This window comes from Lygodium microphyllum, chromosome 7 (genome assembly GCF_053477565.2).
Source record: "Lygodium microphyllum isolate KBCC chromosome 7, Lygodium_microphyllum_v1.1.10, whole genome shotgun sequence".
Taxonomy (NCBI): domain Eukaryota; kingdom Viridiplantae; phylum Streptophyta; class Polypodiopsida; order Schizaeales; family Lygodiaceae; genus Lygodium; species Lygodium microphyllum.
The window spans coordinates 159,125,514-159,142,777 of NC_141141.1; the positions used below are offsets into that span (position 1 = coordinate 159,125,514).

Genomic DNA, 17,264 nt, shown 5'->3' on the forward strand with positions numbered 1-17,264 from the left:
ACCACATACAAAGACAACCAAATAGGAGAAGTATTGCCCCATGGAGTTGGTGAATGGGAGGGAGGAGTTTGTGGGGAGAGAGAGAGAGAGAGAGAGAGAGAGAGAGAGAGAGAGAGAGAGAGAGAGAGAGAGAGAGAGAGAGAGAGAGAGAGAGAGATTAGTGATTGCATATTAATTAAGAAAATATATGGGATTATATAACTATATTAAGTAAATAAAAATAATGTGGGTGTATAAATGCAATCTAGCACCACATACAAAGACAACCAAATAAGAGAAGTATTGCCCCATGGAGTTGGTGAATGGGAGGGAGAAGGAGTTTGTGGGGAGAGAGAGAGAGAGAGAGAGAGAGAGAGAGAGAGAGAGAGAGAGAGAGAGAGTGTGTGTGTGAGGATAAGATTGAGAGTAAGAGAGGGAGAGGTCAAGGATGAGGGACCAAGTGGTGAAGCCTACTTCCTTCTCTCTACTGCTATCTCATCCATATTTCCATGCTCATCTCTTGCATGCAAGGGCCATAGGGGGGTTGAGAATTGAGGGAGTGCATCATGGATTGTGGAATTTGCAACATGCAACTTTTGTGTGTGTGTGTGTGTGTGTGTGTGTGTGTGTGTGTGTGTGTGTGTGTGTGTGAAACATAGAAGGAGAGAAGTAGGTAATGAGAAATTTTGGGGGAGAGAAAGAGACAGATAGGTGGTAGTGGTGGCAGTAACATGGAGAAAGAGGAGGAGATGATGATGTGATGGTAATGGTGATGGTGGTGATGTGGTGGAGGAGGAGAAGTTGATGGTGGTTGGAATAAAGATTAGACCAAATGGACTATGTGAAATAAAAATATGGGGTTTAACAAAGAAAGCTCACTCCTTGCCCTTTCCCCAAAGGTATGAGCATTATGTACTTATGTACTTACACTCAAATGATCTCACCTAGGGTTTCATGCCAATAAATTCTTTTTTGTTGAGTCTCTACCTAGGGATTGTCCTTTGTAAGGGTCTCTAATGTACTGAATGAGCAAAGGCTATTGTTTGTGTAGAACTATATTATACATAATACTAAAGGCTAAGGTTCCTTTCAAGTTGTGATGTAAGGACTCATAACGGTCAATAACATTCAATACATATATACCTTAAGAGTGTTCATTCAAAGGTAGAAAGACAAATATAATTACCAAATGTAGTTCCTTAATCAATGTCTCATCCGTTAGTGTTGGAACTCTTCTAGATTGCATTTATACAACAATATTGTTTAGAAATATATTCTATATGTTCAATATCCCCCCATAAATCATATAATATCTTAATTAACATATAATCACCAATCTTTTTGAATTTTTTTAAAAAACAAAGGAAGTTTTGAGAGAGATTTCTTTTGTATGAAATATATACTCTTTATATAAATTTGGACCCATAGTTCGAATTTCATATGAAAGAAAAAGAAACAATCTTAATCTAATTTCGCAATACTATTGCCTATCTTTAAACTAACTTTACACAGTAAAACATGTTTTTTATTTTTTAGATTGTTTTTAAAATAATAAAACTAAAAAACACACATAAATACTTAAAAATAAAAATAAATTTTAAAATTAGTAACACCCTAGTACTAGTTTACATACATTTTTGCCAACATGTTAAGGCTTAAAAATAATCATACGTTAGATAGGAAAGAAGAAACACTAGAATTTATCAACATCTTGATGCTAGTTTCTATGCATTCTACACAAATTTATTTAGGATCAGGATCGAATAGACAATGATAAGAACACCTTGGTTGCAAGTTGCATGCATCCTATACCAATGTGCGTAGGATATTAGAAAAGAAAAGATGACCAAGATAAGAACACCTTGGTGCCAAGTTGCATGCATCCTAAACCAACATGCTTAGGATTAGAAAAAAAAAGATGACCTAAGTTGATAGAAAACATTAATGTAATGCACTTGTGTTTTTCAAGTTGCACCATATTTAAAATGAAGTGAGTTTTTCTGTAAACTCATAACAAACATTACCTTGGTGCAATAGGTGTATAAAGAGACCAATAGTTGTACATCATGACTATGTTTTGTACCAATATCTTTGAGTCATTCTAGCCATGGTGTAGCATGTTTATGGTGGACACTAGGGTGCTCAAGCTGGGAAATTGAAATATCTTAGGAAGCGAGTAAAGCATATACCATAATTGATTTAGATATTTGTATATAGTGATCCTAAAGGATTTGCTTAGGAGATGAAGAATTAGCCTATAATTAGCCTACAATAATGACTTGTATGGATTATTATAATCGTGATTAAAGAGTATTATTATTGGTCATGATTCATGACTTGAATTTTTAATTCAATTGTGGTTTTTGTGTTCAAAAGCATTAATATGAATGCATGATTTTTCCTAACATTAGTTACTATGCTTTGATAAACACATGTCTAATCCCACCAATCATATCAATCCAATAGAAGCATGATACATCATGGACCAATGATTTAATAATCTAGGGAAGTTAGGACAATTTTATTTGCTAGAACCTCAAAAATAATATTGCATGTGAGGATTTAACTCCATGCAATCTAAAGGAGACAATATATGTGTCTAAAGTGCTTGCTAGGAGATAAGTTGTTTCACCAATCAAGCACTTAAAGGACACATTTCCCCTAAAAGTTTAACAATTGCCAACATGTCGATTTTGACCAAGGTCCTTTTGAAACGCTTCATAGAAGTAGAGAAGACAATTCCTCATAAATGTAGTTGCCTATATCTCTTGCCCGACAAAACTATGTTCAAGATATCTTGAAATGAATAATGGACTAGATAGACAAGCCCATGAATGCTAGTACTAGCCTAGGAAGGATACAAATCGACACTATGGAAAGAAAAGTAGAACACATTATGCCTATCATAATGACACAAGAGCAATACGAGGCTCTCTAGAATGAAATAAACTCATTAAAAGAATCAATAAATAACCTCATTGAAGAAAATGATGTGTTGCAAATAGAGATGAGGCAAGACATCATATATAATATTGATATGCTAGAATATATCAACGACATGCTTTAATATATCAAGGACATGCTTTAATATGCTAGAATATATCAAGGACATCCTTTGTAGAATTTTTACAAATTCAAAAAATAGAGCATCAAATGACCCAACACATCATTCACCATTTTTAAAGGGTGTGGATGATCATATGTTTTTCTAAATCAAGAAAAATTCATTTTACTAAATGCATCCTATTGCCAATGTGAACGCAAATTATGAAGAACAAAATAATTTTGAATGAAAGGACAAGTTATATATGAAACTTCTAGTAATCTCAAGTCTTGAAGTTCAAAGCCTAAAGGCATCCACTTCCTACAATAGTTTCAAGAGTATCAAAATGATTTACGATAATAGAGCCAATAATATGACAACACATTAACAAACTTTCTAACTTGAATTATTCCTTATATACATTTGAATTTGAAATGGTCATTGCATGACTGTGTGACTTGATGTTGAGTCTCCCACCTCACCATTGCATCCTCCTCACCAGATTTGCCACTTGGTGCACATAATCAAGTCAACTCAGCAATCATGTTGCTTCACCATACATAAGAATTAAGGAGATGTTTAATAAACATGCGTTTCTAGATCTTAGCACCCTAACCTTTCATACATTAACGCTCTAACCTCTAATGATTTAAACTCCAAACCACATAAATTCAAAACATGTATACTCGTATTGCCAAATTAATAAGAAACTAATTCTCTTTTTACCTTTGATGGATCGATTGATCTCAATAGTTATATTTGTCCTGCAACTAACCTTACATTATGCGAACATTAACATATTAGTTTATCTAAGCCCAACGTTTGGGAAATGTTTTGAAAGTTAATCGATGGAAGGTTTTAAGGAAAGAATTCAAGAGCTACATACATTAATGCTTCAAGCAAGCAAAATACTACCAAGATTTGGTGTCCTTGTCTCAGATCAACAACATCATGCCTCTATGAAAGCAAATCCGTCTTCCATCACATCTTGTCCATCTAAAAGCTTCCTCCCGCCTTCAAAGAGAGGACGTGCGAGCTGCAGACGGTAATGGTTTAGGCAATAATATAATATAATATGGTAAGATTAAGTTCATGTCGAAGGCAAATATGGCTAATTCGAGCAGAATATGAGTGACTCTTCGTTCATGCGTAGAAAAGTGTATCGTCACCCAACTTGACTCACGTCATTTCTCTATACGGACTGGAATTTCGCAACACTGGGAGAAGGTGACGGACTGACAAGGCTAGTGACCTGAAATATTATGAACCCTAAGTAATAGGTGTTACCTGCATATCAGGCATCTTACTGACGAAGGGCTCCAACTAGCACCACAGGAACGCCTTAAAAGGCTCCGGTTTATGGGAACCAATTGTAGCTTTCTGCTTTACCTTTCGGGAGAAGAGAAGAAAATGACTAAGAAATAGACAATGAATCCGGCGACCAGGATTCCACCGTAGACGAAGGCCTGCGAAGACTGCACCGGAGTGATAAACTCTAATCTGCAGCACTGGAGTCGATCCCTCTCTCTCATGAGCATGTGATCTACATACCTGTTCAGACAAGCCATGAAACAAGAATAGGCCTCAAAATTCAGCTGGTTTTACCATCCTGAAAAGTGGAAGTGCTTCAGTTTCTAGTTTCACTCACTGCTGTGTATAAGTGGAAGTTCTCAGAATCTCAGTCGAATTGCGATGAGCATCTTGAAGCTGATGATTATACAGCATGGAAGAGAGCTCCACTAGCTGTTCCTCCAATTTCTACGCAACCAAGAACCATGTTTTGTTTAGCAGGGAAAGAAGACTTTGTTCTATATTCACAAAATGGTATAGCTTACGTCAAGATATCCTTCTAGTCGGACAACAAGCTCATGGGGAAAAGGCTCCGGCATGGTCGTTGTTTTCTTGTAGAATTTATCAAGCCACAACTCAGCGGTTGATTTCTTTGATTGGCTCTTCACAGGTTCACCAAGAGGCGTTGTTAAATGTTCAGAAGCAAATGTTTGTATGCTCTGCTCAAGTAAGATCCATATTGAAGAGCATAAAGTTATCACACATCCAGATGAGCATAGAAATCAATAGAATTTTCCGAAATTTTTTGTATAGATCCAAACCTCTTTCATTTCTCTAACATTTCTGAGAGCCTTGTCAACTCTAGCATATATCGAATTTCTCTGGAGTCAAACCGTACAGACATTTAGGAACGGTTAGAGCTGATAATACAGTAACAGAACAACGGTCCACATATGCCAGTTTCCGTGACTTTCTTCTGGGTGATCATATGAAAACTTTATAAACCAAAAGGCACTTTTTCCTAGACATGTTTTTTGTGTTTGTCAGTCTCAACTTGCAGCATGCTCATTGATACCCTAGCCAGATGTGTGCAAAGACAGCAGTGTCACAGCTTGATAGAAAAGTTGTATCCTTGGGTCATAATCACATAGTTGTTTGACTGTTTCAATTTGTCTTCCTTTGGAATTAGAATATGTTTAGATAGATCAGTGCATTAAAAGCTGACCATCGACGAGTGCTCACATATCGTGGTGGATCCAAGCAGTGGGTTAGAACAAAGAAAGTGCACTCCCACCTAATGGCTTCATTCCAGCGTGTGTGACTGGGAACTCCAGCATACCAGGGCCATCCTTGAACATGGAGAACAAACATTCATCAAAACAATGATGCGATTATGCAAGTTCTTCTCAATGTGCAATTATAGGCTGACAGTTTCAACAGCATAAATCTCCTCATGGAAGTTCCAAATTGAAGATGATATTACGGGCTCGCTTGATTTTATACACGTCAACTTCCACAGTGATCTTTGCTGCTCAACGAATCTCTATTTTCCCCTCTTTCTCCCTCTCTACATTTCTTAAATGCCTTCTTGTGTAGAGCAGCTGTGATGCTATACCATGAAACACTTTTCACCAAGAGTGAAAAATGCATCACATTTGACTAATGAAGCACTTAAGCTTGCAAGTGAAACATTGGGCTATTCTGCTCTAGGTGGAATTCAGCCATTTCAACTAGTGTTTGACTTATGATCAGGGTTGTCTACATCTGATGGATGGGTTGATCCATCCAACGATCCCATCCTGGCCCATCTGATGGTTTCCCTACCTGCCGTCCATGGAAACCGTCCATCAATGGTCAACTGCGCATCTGTCTAGTCAAAGTAGCCGTTGCCTGTGCGTTTTTGGCCCATTTTTCTGCAACAGCTCCTCCAATAGCCACTCTCCAATTCTCTCTCTCATTCAGTCTCTCTCTCTCTCTCTCTCTCTCTCTCTCCCCCCCCCCCCCCCCCCCCCCCCAAAAAAAAAAAAACCTTCTCTCTCTCATGTGACATGACACCAATCATCAATGTGACAATGCATTATGCAGCCACCCTCTCTCTCTCTCTCAAAGGTGAGAAGGATCGAAGCTTGCAGGCGAGAGCTAAGGCAGGAGAGCAAGAGCAAGAAAGAGAGAGACAAGAAATGGGAACTCCAACAACGCAACTTGCAGTGTGCAATGGCATGTCCTGTCAGTGTAGTAATACACGGGCGGCTAGGCGGAGACACCTTTACCCCCAACAACCTCCCACTTAAAGGTGAATCTACCCCAGTGAGAGAAAAAAGAAAAGATAGTACAACATGTACACATGTATAGCATGAGGAAAAAGATGTCATCTCATCCAATACCCATCAATCTCCTGAGAAAGACAAAGCGCTCAGTAGTGAGGCTTTTCGTGAGCAAGTCTGTAGGATTCTGCTCAGTCGGAATCTTAACAAGGTCAACAGACCTGTCCTCAACAACCTCGCGAACAAAGTGATACCTCATCTCCATATGTTTCGTCTTCGCATGAAAGACCGAATTCTTGGCCAACTGAATGGCACTCATAGAATCCGAATGCAGTGTAGTTATAGCATCTGTCATACCAAGGTCTGCAATCAAACTACCATGTCATGAAATGTCTGCCAGTGAGTAGACATATCCCCCAGTCAATGGAGCAAAGTGTACCTGCCACTACCAAGACTTGACACAAGTAGGTGTCAGCTCACAAGGAAAGGGACTTAAGTCAAAGAGTCAGCTCATAAGCATTGGAAGAAACCAAGACATATGAACCATGCATCATCCCAAAGGGTAAAAAATCCCAAATAGTCTCAAAAGCTCAAATAGCATAGACCGCCTGCTCAACGTTTGTCAAGCATCCAAAGACGCTCCCACTAGCACAAAAGCCATAAATATCAAGCAACAAAGCTCGAACAAAGCATGTACAAGCACGAGTGACAAGTGTCTAAGATCAAGCATCAATGATACATCCTGAACATATAGGCAGTGGAGCATCCATATGTAGCATCCATAGATATCAAGTACATCCCAAAATAAACTCTGGCAAGCCAGTAAATAGCCCAAGTATGCTCCGGGAGTCCAAAGTTAAGCCAAGACAAAGCTCCAGTAGCAAGCGGCTCCAAACAATGTAACTAGCATGCATAGGTGATATAACCCATAATGGTGGTCAAGGCGATCAAGCATAGGCCAAAGCATGCCATAAGTGCATCAAAGACGGAGCATCCAAATGCTTTCCAAAGCCGAGCTCAAGCTCAATCAATGATCCGGAGTGTAAGCCAAGCTCAAAGTCGGTCCTCAAATGTCAATACATCACTATGTATGCCTGAAATATAGCCCAAATAGCATAGGCATAACCAAGCATGAATTAAATAGCTTCAGCCCACTGTATTACAGCAGTGATTCATTGTGCAAAACTGAATATTTCAGCATCAAAATCAGCTCCAAAATGGTGGCTGCATTCCCGAATCAATAGGCATCAACCGGGACCAACTGGGCATCAAATAGCAATGCCGGGCAAGCATAAACATCAAATGTCACTGTAGCACTGTTATAAACTGCCTGTGGACTGTTATGATAGTCCCAAAACAGTGCCAAATCAGTCCCGAATCAATGTGAGTGCTCAAACCTTCAATGCCAAGCATCAAAGCATGTTCATATGCCCGAAACGGAGCCTTTGCAAGTGCCCAATGCCTGGAAAGCTAGAGATGAGGAAGACCAAACTGTAGCTGCTGGAAACAGGCTGAAAAACTGGTGCAACCTAATCTGGGGTTACTGCAATGCCACGTGGCCTAAATGGCAGGTGTGAGGGGTAGGGTAGGCACCAATGAAGCCCAAGAAGAGGCCTCAACAAGCCACCATGAAGGGGGAGCAAGATATGAGCTCCATGAACCTTGGATATGGCTGCCCTGTTTCCTACACCCTGTGGAATGAATAAAACCTAGTAAATAATGAAGCAATACCTTTGTGTGAATGCCCTGAGGGTGCCTCAATAGGCCAGGAGGAAGGCCGAGAAGCCAAGGAGTGGCGGGAGCTCAAGGGGGTCGGCTATGGTTACCGGGATGGAGACCCAATGTGAGTAGGGAGTTGATGGGAAGCTGAGAATGCCACGAGCCAAGCTCAAGAGTTGGGAAGCTGAGCTACCAGTTGAAAGGTGAGAAGGATCAAAGCTTGCACGCGAAAGCTATGGCGGGAGAGCAAAAGCAAGAAAGAGAGAGACAAGAAATGGGAACTCCAACAACCAAAAAGTGTGGCCGGGCCTTACTTTATTCAAACTGTCACTAAAAGAATAAAGAATAAGTGATTGTGATGGGCACCCGCCACCGCCACCTGCAATGTGTAGTGGTGGGTACTGTCAATGTAGTAATACACGGGCGGCTAGACGGAGGCGCCTTTACCCTCAACACTCAATATCCACACACATCCATGGACAATGATCCAAATTTGACACACCCCACATCCCACACCCCACACCCCTCCCCCCCCCTCTCTCTCTCTCTCACACGCACACACACACACACACACACGTGCACACAAAAAAAAAAGCACTACCTACCTATTGATGTATCATGATGGGCGATACTTTTGGCCCATACACACATCCTCCTTATCTCTCATTCACTCTTTCTCATTCTCTTCTTCCCCCTTTTTCATCCTCACCAACTATAAACCCTAAAACACTCTTCCTCTCCCCCATCTCATTCATGTTTAAAATACTCTCTACTCCCTCAAGCTATCTGTACTTAACCTCTCTACTTTTCCTACTCTCTCAAGCTCTCTCTATACTCTCTCAACATCTCTATCCCTCAAGCAGGTTCTACTCCCTCAACCTCTCTACCCTCTCTACTCCATCACTCCACCTCCACCTTCTTGAGTCTCTACTCTCTACTCTCAAGTTCTCTCTCTCTCTCTCTTTTTTTTTTCGTAAAAGGTAATTGTATTAATTATGAAAAAAAGTACAAGATTACATGATTACACGAGTACAAGAGACACGAGGGCCGTAGGCCAACGTGTGGGAAATCCCCGGACTAGTATACTAAAAAGGTTACACCAATCATGGCAAGGACCCAGAGGCAATTGCCAAATGCCAGGAATGCAAATCCTCCCGAGGGAGCAAGTCAGAGTGCCTGATGAGATCTAGCTGCCAATGCAAGAGCCCTTTAAGCCTTGCAATATGTCGCAGTACATTAGAGGCCGAATCAAAGAGAAAAGCATTTCGGGTGGTCCAAATGTGCCAGCATCCCCAGTGTCTGAAAAAGTGAAATAAGATCTTCATATGTAACGGTGGCGGTGTGGGATACTTTGGGCGCACAAAAACCCAATCGAAAGGAGTCAGTGAGGACCCCACCACTGCGCGCCAGATTTGCGACAAGAGAGACCAGATATTCTTGGCGAGCGGGCAAGAAAGAAAACGATGTCGAGCCGATTCCGCCGTAGTGGTGCAGAAGAAACAATTGCCATTCGAGATTCGACGCTTGGAAAGGGCCGAGGCAAGAGGAAGACCACCAATCATTACCCGCCACAGAAAGACCTTGCATTTGAAAGGTGTCTTATTCTGCCATCCCTCCATCAGTGTTGCCTGCCACCATGACAGTGATTTCCGCAAGCCCCAAACAGTATTAGCTTTCACACCCAGCCATTGGTGATCTTTAATGAGAAGATGATACACCTGATTAGTAGAGGCCTTTTCTAGACTCAACCGGCCTGCAAGGTCCCAATCCTGCCAAGGGCGATCCATAGCTAGGGCAGGAAAGGGTTGCCTACCCTGAAGTTCCGACGAAAGCTTCCCCCATAAATCACGGTATCCGCGCGGGATCCTGAAAAGTCTCCTAGCAGTCCGAAACGATGCGAGGACATTGCGAGTAGCAAGGGTAGCATCCGCAATCGAAGTCACACCCAAACGGGCCATGCGGTTAAATCTTGGTCTGAGCTGATGTTTATCTTCCCATGAAAGTAATCTGGATACTGCCAACAATTCTAGCTGAAAAGAATTAGTCTGCAAGCGGTCCCCTACAGGATGCCAACGGGCCTTTTGAAGCACCACTTTCCAAGAGCCGACCAAGTGCAGTAACAAAGAGGAAGAGGGACTGGAAAATCGAGAGTCAGCATCGAGGACATGCCACCATGAGGCCCGAAGCCGTGTGTTACCCTGGCGGAGCCCGCTGTCCTCAAGAAAATAACGGGCTATGATGGTCCATGGGTGATGATCCACACACATGGCACGAAAAAGAGACCAACGTAGAGCCAGCATATGAGTTTCTGCATCCAAAATAGCTCCACCACCCATGCGCTTAGGGGTACATGCATGTGACCATGAAATCCAGGAAATGCCTGCCTGCAGTGAATCTTTCTTCCATAGCATGAAACGAATGGGATGAGTGAGAGCCTTCAAAGTAGTGGGCGTCCATGGCAGTAATGGCAGGAAATACGTCAGCATTGGTAGCATAATTGTCTGAGCCACTTTGAGGCGGACATGGAACGGCCAGGCTTGCGACTTCCAATACATAAACTTCGCGGCCAGTTTTTGTGAAATCCACTCCAGCAGGTCCTTTGGCCGTACATCCACCCCCAATGGGTATCCAAGATGCTTGACAATGGAGCCACGGGAAACCACCTGGCCCTGCCAGCCTAATGACTGTAAATCCGGCTCCGTGCAACTGAGAATGGCTGACTTAAAGGCATTGATGCGAAGACCAGAGGCTTGACCAAAGAGCGTCCAAACCTCTAATGCCTTGCGAATGTTGTTCCTGTCCGCCTGCAAAATGATAAAGGAGTCATCAGCCAAAGATTGGCTAATGAAGTGCTGCCCCAAAGGAAGAGATAACCCTGCCAGCTGGGCAGAAGCCGCCATGGAGGATAACATAGAAAGGACCGGGTGAGTCGCCAAGGCAAAGAAGAGAGGACTCAAAGGGCAACCCTGTCTGACCGAGCGTGCAAGGACAAATGGCTCTGTAACCCCACCATTAAGCATAACTCTTGAGGAAGCCTCAGTACTAATGGTGTAGATCAATCGGGACATCCGGATACCAAAGCCCATAGCAGACATAAGATCTGCAAGGAAAGGCCAGTCCACACAGTCAAACGCCTTTTCCAGGTCCAATTGAATCAAGACCACTTGCTGATTGGAGTGCCGCGCATAGTCAATAGCCATTTGCACATTTAAGATATTATGCAAAATGTTGCGGCCCTTAATGAAACCATATTGGAGAGGGTGCACAATAGCTGGAAGGTGCTTGTGAAGCCGATTTGCCAGCACTTTGGAAAAGATTTTATACATCGCGCCCATCAACGAAATTGGTCTCCAGTGTTGCAGCTTTGACGGCGAAGGGACCTTGGGAATCAGTTTGATAAGGCCTTCTTTCCATGAAGAAGGCATGACTCTTGTTTCCCAAACCTGCTGAAACATGACCACCAATGGCTTTACCAACGGCGTGGCCGAGTGCTCAAAAAATTCATTAGTGAGACCATCCCAACCGGGACTTTTATCCTTAGGCAGGTGCAACAAAACATCCATAACCTCCTCTTCGCAAATATCCGCCTCCAAAGTGGCTTGCATATCAAATGGAACCTGCTGGTGGACCAGATGATAGAAGACCGAGCGGGCATGCGTAACCTGGCTAGACGGCAAGGAAGAAGAACCAAAAAGATCCATAAAATAATTTCTGCACATATTGATAATGGTCTGCGGATCAGTGACCATGCGACCTTCCGAATCCTGGAGTCGAGTCATATTTTCGCGAGCCGGAGAAGCATGCAAGGCGCGAAAGAACTTACGAGACTGGCAGGCACTATCTTGCAATGTGTCAGTCAAGTTATGCAGCTTGGCCTGCTGATAAGATTTCAAGCTAAATACTTGAATAAGATGGGCCAAACGCCGCTCTAGGGACAGCAGAAAATCATCATCTGGGGAGTCCAGGAGCAAGGAACGGACCAAGGCCAATAAGTCCTCTGCTGCATGTCGACGTCGGCGACAAAGAGAGGCATTATGAATCCCATACTGCCGAGCAACCCGCTGCACATTAGAGAGCAGGCGTGCAAACGAAGCCAAGCCCTCAAAGGCGAAGTCCAATAAGAACCTCTCAATCAATTGCTGCATATAACCCTGAAAAATTGGATGCTTCAAATAAGAGGAGTTGAAGCGTAAAGGGAGCTTATTCAGCAACTGCATAAAAGGTGCAATAGATTGTGCCCGCATCTCAAGCTGGAGGGGGAAATGATCCGACAACGCATATTGCTGCAAGACCTTCATCTCCAGCATCTCGGGAAGAAAATCATCCCCCTGCATGATATACATTCTGTCCAACCGCGTCCAAGTGGTTGCATATTGTGCGGAATGAGAAGTAAAACCTGAAACAGAAGGGTGAAGCCACGACCAAAGATCTTGCTTAAGTACGTGCAAAGCAAAGGAGTTCCACACCCGGCTTTCTGGCGTATCCATTACCGAATGCCCTGAGGTGGACTGAGAAGAGTCAACACATATTGAAATCTCCCATAAAAAACCCCCTGCGGCCAAGTGCCATGGAGCCCTGCAAAGTCGACCATAGATCCCGTCGGGATGCGGGATCATTCGGAGCATAGAGTCCCAGCAACCATAAAATCTCTCCTTCAAATAAGACTTCGATTACCAGAAAGCGGCCCTGCATATCATTTTTAACAAGAACAGGCTAGTATTTCTCATGGACAATCAGCAGCACGCCCGAATAGTGCTTAGCCGGTGTCCCTGCATAAAACTGACGGAATCCATGGCAATCCACAACTTTTCCTGCCTCACCGTAACTTTTGTGCTCCACTGCACACAATACATCCCACTGGTTCTCATGCAAGACAGACCACATGGTATGTTGCTTATGGCGAGAGCAAATGCCTCGCACATTCCACGTGGCAATCTTCATATATTTTCAAAAAAGGAAGTCAGGAACGAGGCGCCTGTTGCCTCGATTGCACCTTTTCCGCGAGGGCATCCAGGACACCCTTATCCAAAAAATCAGCTAATACTGCAAACGAATTCGGGCGACCTGCTTTAGAGGTAGAAGGGAAATCCACTGCCTTGGGAGTAGGGTGGGGATAACGCCTATCCCAAGGTGTAATCACATTACCTTTTGCATCAAACGCCAGCTTAGCAGGTGGACCCTTGGGGCCCTCTGAATAGACTTTCCTTGAAGACGGATGACGGGGGGCGGACGGGGCCATAGTACGCGCAGCCTGCTGTGAGGTGACCATGTCTTTCCTGCGCGTGTACGTGCGCACGGAATCCGAGGAAGCATTAGGCCCAGGATCTGCTAGACTTGCGTCCAACTTTTACCTTTTTTCTGTCGTGCCTCAATCCAGTCAGTGCTAGGAGAATCCAAATCCCGGACCTGTTGTTTGCCTTTATCCATGACAGTAGGTGGCTGAAGGGTCTCCTGTGTCGGGGCATCAAGCACCATGTCATCCTTGGGCTGCACAACCTGCGCCTCCTCAGAAGACGGTTGCCGTTCCGGGCATTCGGCCACAAAATGCCCTAGTTTACCACATGAAAAGCAGTGTCCGGCAAAATTGCCCCATTTCAGGCGAAAATGCAAAGGATAAATGCGAGAACAATTGAGGCGAAGCCACGCAGGCCTTTTCCTGGCCGTATCCCATAGCATGCATAAACGGTTTCGGTTCATAGCCCTGAGGCTTGGGGGAACCAGCACTGTGCTCACAACCGCCATCGCGTCCTTCAACAATGGCCAGTATACCGCTGGACAATTTTCCACTTCCACCCACACCGGGCATTCTCGTTGAAGCAGACGCTGGAAGTCAGCCATAGTGCGCCATGGTACCACATGGACCAAGCGGCGATCAAAGAATAGTGGCAACTTGGACAGGAGCTCAGCTCGATGCGATTCCGATTTCAACAGCACCTCATAAAAGCCGCGAGGTCCAAGGAAGATCTCCTCAACACACTCCCCTTGCAATAAATGGTGCATCCACTGGCGAATATGTGAGAGCACTGGGATCCTGCCGGTGAAAAAAAGTATAACTGCACGGTCATAAAACACCGAGAAGGACCGCAAGATTGATTTTGGGTCCACCGTGGCTTCCAGCACATCATCCGCAGCCGCAGCAGAGAAAGTTTCATTATTATGCTACACATAATCGCCAAGCAGAGTATTGGCAAAGTCCAGCAGATGCTCCCAGTCAATTTCCTGCGAATCCACAGGTTCAGAGGCAACCTGCGCATAGGAACGGTCCTGAGGACCCATTGGCTCGTCTGAAGTATGCTTGGAGCGTTTGCCTACAGGCAGCAGTTCAGAACCCGGAGGCGGCTCCTCCGTGCATGGCACCATATCCTCCCGCTCCTCTGTATTGGAATCAGGGCCAAGGGCTGCCACCGTCCGGTCGAGAAAATCCATATCCAAGCCAGCCATACTGCTGTCTTCTCGCTTTCGCTCGCTCCCTCACTCTCTCTCTTTCTCTCTCTGTGCAAGTCCCGCAGACCTGCAAAATCCGGGAACCACCCGGCTGCAGCAACAGGACAGTGAGGCTTCAACGCGGCTGCAACAGGCTTCCACGCTGACGCAGAGCAGCCGACCACAAACGGAGGGCTCTCTCTCTCTCCTCTCTCTCTCGTTCTCTCTCTCTGTACAGGAGCAGATCAGATCTCGGATCTGTGCAGGGTTGCAGTCACGTGCTGCCAGGTTAGGGCTCCCTTTCTCTGTCGCGGCACAGCAAGGTGCAGAGGGCAGGCACCCGCGGGCAGCAGACGTAGAGCAGACGGCTGACGGGACAACTGACGAAGGGTCTGTACTCTCTCTCTCTCTCGACTCCTGTCTGTCGAGCTCTGTCTCACTCACGGACATGCGCAGAGGCCTCCAGGCGAAGATGCGTACCTGCGGACGCAGACGAGCAGAGGCCGACGGCAACTGACGTAGTGCGGGCAGACGACGGGGGCGCAAACGACGGGGGCTCAGACAGACGACGGGGGTTCAGGCGACGGGGGCTCAGGGGCTGAGGCGACGGGGGCACAGACGACGGGGGCTCAGGCAGACGACGGGGGCTCAGGCGACGGGGGCTCAGGCAGCCGACGATGGTCCGTTGCCGCCATTCTCTCTCTCTCTCTCTCTCTCTCTCTCTCTCTATGCAAGTGAAACTCAGGAGACCTCAGTACACTTACAACCCCAGTCGGCACAGGTGACTCTCACAGCCTACACATGAACAAGGAGTATTGATTGATCAAGCCGTTTAGCTGAGCCGATCTAGATGTCCTAGGCCTCGACACAAACGCCGATGACACCTTCCATAAGCAGATATAGGAGATTATTGCACGGGCTAGAGCTAGGCCCTCCATATACACATGAGATTGTACCACCGTGAGCTCATTGTTACTAGATAGAGTTCTACGTTTTACACATAGCTTTAGTTAGTTTCTTTCTCATTTGCATTGTGCTACATATTTTGCTCAGATAGTTGTACCATCATATACGTGTTTGTAACTATGGTCTCATTTGTCATCTTGGCCTTTTGCAGACATTAATATATCATATCATTTCATTTCATCTCTCTTTTTTTTTTCGTAAAATTTCATCTCTCTCTCTCTCTCTCTCTCTCTCTCTCTCTCTCTCTCTCTTGTGAAGATAATTGAATTAAATGGAAATATTTACATCAGACCATCAAGTTAGCTAAGAAAAACAGAACAAACACAAATTAAGCCAAAAGGTCTCTAAGACCATGACACACAAATATCACATAGAAAGGATAGCTAGAGTGAGCGAACAATATCCAACCAAGGAGTAGCAATGTCAGGAAGAACCAGGTCAACTGAAACCATGGAGGAGATTTTCCATAACAATAAACCATGAACATGAGCTACATGACCATGGATACCCGAGGCAGAATAAGAAAGGAAGGCATTCGGAGTATGCCAAATATGCCACAGAGCTGTCCATCTAAGGAAATGGAAAAGGCAAGAATGATTTGATCGCAAGGGGGACATAGAAGGCATCCTTCTATGTCCGCAAACAAGTTGATATCTGCTACTACTGAGTCACTGAGAACCATACATAGGAAACAAAACTCAAAATCTATGAAGCAACAGAGCAAGAGATGAAGAGATGAAGCAATGTCTCATTGCATGTAGAGCAAAATACATAGCGACCACGGGAGATCTTGCGAGCATGCAACACATCCCTAATTGGAAGACCCCCAATAAGCAACCTCCATATGAAAACTTTACCCTGATAAGGAATCTTAAACTTCCGAAGTTGGAGAAACCTTTCCTGCCACTTCTTTTTGTTGTCTCGAATATGCCATATTTTATTGGCCTTTTCAGTGACCCATTTATTGACCTTGACCATCTAATGATAGATCTCATTAGCTGACTTATTCTCGAAATCATTAGGTAGCACAAACATCCAATCCTGCAAAGGAGACGAGGGCTCTAAAGCAGGCAATGGAGAGTACCTCTCAGAAGCTGTTTTTGTAAGGACGACCAAATGTCATGATAGTCACAAGGCACCCGAAAGTACTCACAAATGTGCTGGAAAGAATAAAGATGGGGCTGCCCAAGAATGACAGCATCATGGACTGTGTGCAACCCCAGGCGAGCCATTTGGTTAAACTTATCTTGCACAGGAATGACACCATCATTAACGAGGGCTCTAAAGCAAGCAATGGAGAGTACCTCTCAGGAGCTGTTTTTGTAAGGACGACCAAATGTCATGATAGTCACGAGGCACCCAAAAGTACTGACAAATGTGCCAGAAAGAATAAAGATGGGCCTGGCAAGGAATGACACCATCATGGACTATCTCCAACCCCAAGCGAGCCATCCGATTAAACTTATATTGCTGCAAGCCTTTATCAAGCCAATCCAATAACCTGGAGGTAGCCAACACTTCTTACAACAAATTCTCCTCCTTATGAAGATTAGGAGGGTACCAAATTGCGAAACACAAAT

General features: G+C 44.3%; 1 protein-coding gene across 2 annotated transcripts in view; it reads right to left on the bottom strand.

The window, feature by feature from the left end:
* Positions 1-3,721: 3,721 nt before the first annotated feature.
* The window catches only part of LOC148034144 (uncharacterized), a 276,312-nt gene continuing 262,769 nt past the window's right edge, over positions 3,722-17,264 (bottom strand). The window contains exons 13-17 of one of the 2 annotated variants that reach the window (XR_015691439.1): positions 5,134-5,193; positions 4,858-5,031; positions 4,671-4,780; positions 4,310-4,573; positions 3,722-4,058 (exon numbers count right to left, since the gene is read on the bottom strand). Coding sequence is in view for 1 of the 2 variants with exons in the window: in XM_087682184.1 (XP_087538310.1) it covers positions 4,408-4,573; positions 4,671-4,780; positions 4,858-5,031; positions 5,134-5,193 (510 nt within the window). In the remaining variant the exon portion in view is untranslated. Of the gene's footprint in view, positions 4,574-4,670; positions 4,781-4,857; positions 5,032-5,133; positions 5,194-17,264 lie in introns of both variants that reach the window. The other variant, XM_087682184.1, reaches the window with a different exon arrangement.